At 38.6% G+C, this 6,169-nt stretch overlaps 1 protein-coding gene across 1 annotated transcript; it reads right to left on the minus strand.

The window, feature by feature from the left end:
- Positions 1–285: 285 nt before the first annotated feature.
- DEFB129 (defensin beta 129) lies at positions 286–2,929 on the minus strand. The gene is made up of 2 exons (XM_077872603.1): positions 2,775–2,929; positions 286–889 (listed from the first exon to the last, which is right to left on the minus strand). The coding sequence occupies exons 1-2, from the start codon at positions 2,830–2,832 to the stop codon at positions 447–449; spliced, it is 501 nt and encodes a 166-aa protein (XP_077728729.1). The 5' UTR covers positions 2,833–2,929; the 3' UTR covers positions 286–446.
- Positions 2,930–6,169: the final 3,240 nt, after the last annotated feature.

Consider the following 6,169-nt stretch of genomic DNA (forward strand, 5'->3'; position numbering starts at 1 on the left):
CACATTCTGTTTTTGCATATGGGCCTTTTCCACAAAATCTATGAAAAGAAAAATGTCTCTTGATGTTTTTCGTCCTGTTATCTCAAGAAAGGCACATGACATGAGAACCATAAATCCTTGTTACAGAGGCCTAATCTGGGCCATCCATGAGCCAAATTCAATGATACAGTCTTCATTCCTGGTGCTTGCTTTCTCTCTTGGGCATGAAAACTAAAATTCCATTCCTCTCCAGTTCTATCTCCTCTGTGAGGTTTCTGTGAGAATGATAACATTAAGTAAACTATAGGTGCTTAATCAGTATTTATTGAATGACTGACAACAGAGGAAACAGTCTTATGTTTCATTTTACAGCTAGCAAAGATAGAGAGGAACTTGGTGTTTTAAGGGAAAGACTCACATCCCTGCTCATCCGCTTCCTCCGGCTCCAGCCATGGTGTTGGCAATGCCTATGGTGGTGGTGCTGGTGGTGGGGAGTCAGTATCTGAATCTCTCCTTTCTTTGGTGTCACTCTTGGTAGAAATTGCAGTATGTGAAGTCTTTCCTGAGAACACAGGGTTGGCGATGACAGAGTTTATATTGGTGGTATTTGAGATAATAAGAGTGCTAACATTGGCAAAAGGGCTGATGATTTTGCTTTTGGGGAGAAGAGATAAAATACGATTTTTTGTTTGCATCTCAACATCAAAATTCTTGTTAATTGGTAGTTGTTCTTGGGAGCCCTCAAGTGTGTGGGACATTTCATTTTGCATGTAGTTTTTTATCATTTGAACCACTTTTGGTCCAATGCAACATTTTTTCTTTTTGCATTTCTGTATCTCTTTTTCAGCCATGGCACAGTGGTCTCTGCATCTTCCAAAACCCATTAAACATCTTCTCAAGCCAAAATACTCTGTACAAAGAAAAGAGAAAACCATTTGGCTAAGGTTAATAGCTAGATATGATGTTTATTAATGCTAAGTTTTAAGTGCAGTGTCTAGGGATGTTGATGGAAGCAGCTGACAGGCCAAGGAAGTTTTTATACACGCCTGAAATCCAAAATAAATCTCTCTAGTCCCCCTCATTGAGTAACTTTTAAAATCAAGGGCACATAGAGGAAAGAAGAAAAGGGAATACATTTTTTTTTCTTCAGGATAGGATTTTATATTTAAAAAGATTTTTAATTTATTTCTTGAGAGAGAGTGGCTGTGGGGGGAGGGAGAGGGGCAATGGTGAGAGGCAGAGGAAGGGTTCTGGAGAAGCAGGCTCCCAGGTGAACAGGGAGCCTGATGCAGGACTCAATCCCAGGACCCTGGGATCATGACCTGAGCTGAAGGCAGATGCTTAACCAACTGAGCCACCTAGGCACCCCCAGGATAGGATTTTAGACCTACAGCTTAGACAATTAGACATTGTAAACACTTAGACATTGTAGACTCTTACAGAGAATCACTATCTTTCCTCATAAACCTAGGAAATACCAACAAGAGCAAAATCTGTCATAAAACTAATCCAAGAAAGACTTTCAAAAGAGATCAGTTAGAATTTTAGGAATGCTGACTTCTTGCCAAACCCAGTGGTCCATGGACCTCACCCTCCTTGACAATCACTTGACCTGTGGTTCCTGGGGCATGGTGTTCTATCTTTTGCAGTCTCTCTGGACATTCTGTCCCTCAGAGGCCTTACTCATCATCACAGCCTTAATCTCATCTCTATCAAAGTATCTCCCGCATGGTTATCTATAGCTCTAAATCCTCTGCTTTGTTTGGTACTCCATCTTCATCTGCTGATTTTTAAAATCCCAATGTCTCACCCTTTTTTCTGAATCAAGAAAGTTCTCTCTCACTCTGTAATCTTAACAATTCAACTGATTTTCCATAAATAACAAGAAGCTTATGTAGCACCTAATATTCACATACATTTCAACACCATTTCTTTCTAGAGACAAAACAGTAAAATTCTTATATTTCAAGCAGCTACATTGATTGACCTGCTATACTCATGAGGAATTTGAGGCTCAAAGTAGCTAAGTGACTTTGCCCAAGACCACAGCCATACTTGCTTATGTTACCACTCTCCTCTTAAGGTCCCAGTTAAAAATATTAGAAATATCTCGACTCTTTCACTTTCCCTTCTCTGCCAATTACTCTAAATATCAAGGTGATTCTTTTATTCTGAAACAAGTCTTCGTGCTTCTTTATTCTTTCCAAAAAACAATGGCCAATCCTCTGGTTCAGCTGTTTGCTAAAATGTATTCCTAGATGCCCGGATGCATGATTTGGGGGTTTCCAAGAAGACAAAGCCTAAGAAAAGGGATGAAATTCTGTAAAAATCTGAAAAAGTTGGGATGGAGAACATAGACCTATGTACTGGATCCTTAGAAGAGATTTTTTGACATAAGGGTAAGGACTTATTCCTTATTCCATATTCCTAATATGAACATTTGCTTCAAAAGATGTTTTAAATTAGAAATAGAGCAAAAATGAGGTAGACTTGGCTGAGTCCCAGATGATAGCCATGTAGAGGGCAGGAGGGCAGCCCTTATATGTTGGATAGTTTCTGAGTATACAGATAACTTCCTGCTTTCTCTATAGCTCCCTGTGTATCCCTATCAGACAGAGTCTAGGGTTGGGGCCTATGGGGATGCATGGGGGATGATGCATGACTGAGGTAATAAACTCTTCAGCTGTCCGTTTGGGCATCTCCTTTTTCAACATTGCTTGGGTTCCCATTGTCATGGACAGCCAAATCCCTGCTTCCTCTTACCGACCCTTTCTAAACCCAGGATTCCACATTACCTGTGTTCACCTGGTACTGTAGCATGAGGCTGGCAAAGATAGTAAAAAGGAGCTTCATGGCTGGGTGCCAGAGAGGTAACCTTGGATCTGGGTTGGCGTTCTTGAGCTCCAGCCTTTATTGGCCTCTTCATGGCCTTAGGCCATGAGCAGTGAAGTGCAGCCAGAGCTCACAGCAGCTATGTTTTCACTGATTCTGAGAACAGCCTTCCCTGAACACTTCTGTGCAACACATTCCCTGCTCTTGATCTTGGGAGAAACATAGGGCATATAAGATATGAAAGAAAGTGCAAGCTCTTTGCATCCCTCCTTCGTAATACGTGAGCATGGCAAGAGTAATATATTTATTTTTCTGTTTGTCAGCTAATTATGCCTAACGCACTTAACATGGGAGAGTCAGAAGCGCAGAAATTGCTATAATCATTGAGTCTCAGAGGACTATCTTTTTTTTTTTTGTACTGGTGTCTCCATGTTTAGCATGGGCACTGGATCAACATAAGAGCTCAGTACATGCATATTGAATGAGTTTGTTGGAGGCAGCTCTTGGCATAACTTTAACTTCCTTTTTATTAAGATGTAATTGACATATAATATATTTGTTTCAAGTGTACAACATAATGATTCAATATTTGTATAAATTGTGAAGTGATTATGATGGTAAGTCTAGTTAACATCCATCACCACACTTTTAAGACTTACTCTCTAGCAACTTTCAAATATACAGTACAGCATTATTAACTATAGTTATTATTAACTATAGTTACCATGCAGTAACTTACACCCCTGAGACTTGATGATTTTATAACTGGATGATTGTACCATTTGATGATCTTTACCCATTTTACCCCTTTGCTCCTCCTCTGTACCTTGGAAACTATTGATTTGTTGTCTGTATCTATGAGTTCATCTTCTTTTTAGATGCTGTATATATGAGATCATATGGTATTTGCTTTTTTCTGTCTGACTTAATTTACTTAGCATAATGCCCTCAAAGCCCACCCATGTTGTTGCAAATGGCACTATTTTCTTTCTTATGGACAAATAATAATCCATTATATATATTACATTTTCTTTAGCCATTCATTCATCATTCATCAAGGTACACTAAACATTGCTTTCATGTCTTGCTATTGTGAATAATGGTGTAATGAACCTGGGAGTGCATATATGTTTTTGAGTTAATGTTTTTGTTTCTTTCAGAAAACCCAGAGGTGGAACTGCTGTATCATCTGATAGATCTATTTGTCATTTTTTGAGGAATCTCCATACCGTTTTCCATAGTGGTTGCATCAACTAGCATTCCCACCCAAAGTGCACAAGGGTCTTGTTTTTTCCACATCCTCACCAACACTTGTTTTCTTATCTTTTTGATAATAGCCATTTTAACAGGTGTGAGGTGATATTTCATTGTGTTTTTGATTTGCGTCTCTTGATGATTAGTGATATTGAGCACCTTTTTTTTTTTTTTTTTAAAGATTTTATTTATTCATTCATGAGAGACATAGAGGCAGAGACAGGCAGAGGGAGAAGCAGGCTGCATGTAGGGAGCCCGATGCGGGACTCGATCCTGGGACTCCAGGATCATACCCTGGGCTGAAGGAAGGGGCCAAACCATTGAGCCACCCAGGGATCCCCAATATTGAGCATCTTTTAAAGAACCTCTTGGCTTTTTGTATACCTTCTTTGGAAAAATATTTATTCAGATAGTCCACCCATTTATTTTTTGTCAGAGTTGTTGAATTGTTTGAGTCCTTTATATATTTTGGATATTAACTCTTTATCAGATATATGATTTTCAAATATTTTCTCCCATCCAGTAGATTGCCTTTTCTTTTGTTGATGGTTTCCTTTGCTGTACAGAAGATTTTTAGTTTAATGCAGTCCCATTTGTTTATTTTTGCTTTTGTTGCCTTTGCTTTTGGTGTCAAATCCAAAAAGTCACTACCAAGACTGACGTCAGGGTGCTTACTGCCTACGTTTTCTTCTAGGAGTTTTATGTTGTCAGATTTTTTAAAAAAGATTTATTTTATCATTTATTTTGAGAGAGAGACAGAGTGTGCAAGTGGGGGGATGGGCAAAGGGAAAGAATACTTTGAGTTAATTTTTGTGTAAAATTTAAGACAGTGGTCCAGTTTCATTCTTTTGCCTATAGCTATTGAATTTTCCCAACACCACTGTCCTTACCTCATTGTATATTCTTGTCTCCTTTTTCTTAAACATATTGACCATGTATGTCTAGCTTTATTTCTGGGCTCTCTCTCCTGTTCTGTTATTCTGTATTATCTGGTTTTAGGCCCTTACTATACTGTTTTGATTACTATAGTTTTGTAATATAATTTGAGAAAAGAAAACACAAGGCCTACAGCTTTGTTCTTTCTTAAGGGTGAATTGGCTGTTTGGGATATTATGTGGTTCTTTCAAATTTTAGGGTTGGTCTATTTTTATGAAAAATTCTATTGGAGAGGCGGGCACTTGGGTGGCTCAGTCAGTTAAGCTTCCAACTCTTGATTTTGGCTCAGGTCATGATCTCAGGGTCATGAGATTGAGCCCTCTGTTGGGCTCTGCACAGAGCATGGATCCTATTTAAGATTCTGCCCAGCTCTCTTTAAAAAAATTCTTTTTTTTTTTTAAAGATTTTATTTATTTATTCATGAGAGACAGAGAAAGAGAGAGAAGCAGGAACACAGGCAGAGGGAGAAGCAGGCTCCATGCAGAGAGCCCGATGTGGGACTTGATCCCAGGACTCCAGGATCACGCCCTGGGCTGAAGGCAGGCGCTAAACTACTGAGCCATCCAGGGATCCCCTTAAAAAAAATTCTATTGGAATTTTCATAGGGATTGCATTGAATCTATAGATTGCTTTGGGTACTATGGACATTTTAACAATACAAATTCTTCTGATGCAAGAGCATGAAATATCTTTCCATTATTTGTGTCATCTTCAACTTCTAGCATCAGTGTCTTATAGTTTAAGTATAGGTCAGGAAAGTATAGGTCATCTTCTTGGTTAAATTTATTCCTAGCTATTTTATTCTTTTATAAAGATTTTATTTTATTTATTTATTTATTTATTTATTTATTTATTTATTTATTTATTTATTTATAAGAGACACAGAAAGAGGCAGAGACATAGGTAGAGGGAGAAGCAGACACCCTGCAAGGAGCCTGATGTGGGACTCAATCCCAGGGCCCAGGATCACAACCTGAGCCAAAAACAGATGCTCAACCACTGAGCCACCCAAGTGTCCCTATTTTATTCTTTTAGATGCTGTTGTAAATGGGGTTGTTTTCTTAATTTCTCTAATAGTTCATTATTCATGAGAGAGAGAGAAAGAAAGAGAGAGAGAAATGAGGGAGAGAGAGAGAGAGAGAGACAGACAGAGAGACAGACAGCAGGG

This window comes from Canis aureus, chromosome 26, assembly GCF_053574225.1.
Source record: "Canis aureus isolate CA01 chromosome 26, VMU_Caureus_v.1.0, whole genome shotgun sequence".
Lineage (NCBI taxonomy): Eukaryota > Metazoa > Chordata > Mammalia > Carnivora > Canidae > Canis > Canis aureus.

Excerpts from the sequence above, each read along its gene's own strand:
- DEFB129 (XM_077872603.1), bottom strand. The coding sequence starts at position 2,832 with ATGAAGCTCCTTTTTACTATCTTTGCCAGCCTCATGCTACAGTACCAG. Across the intron at positions 890-2,774 it reads ACAGTACCAGGTGAACACAG|AGTATTTTGGCTTGAGAAGA; the intron begins GTAATGTGGAAT and ends TTCTTTGTACAG.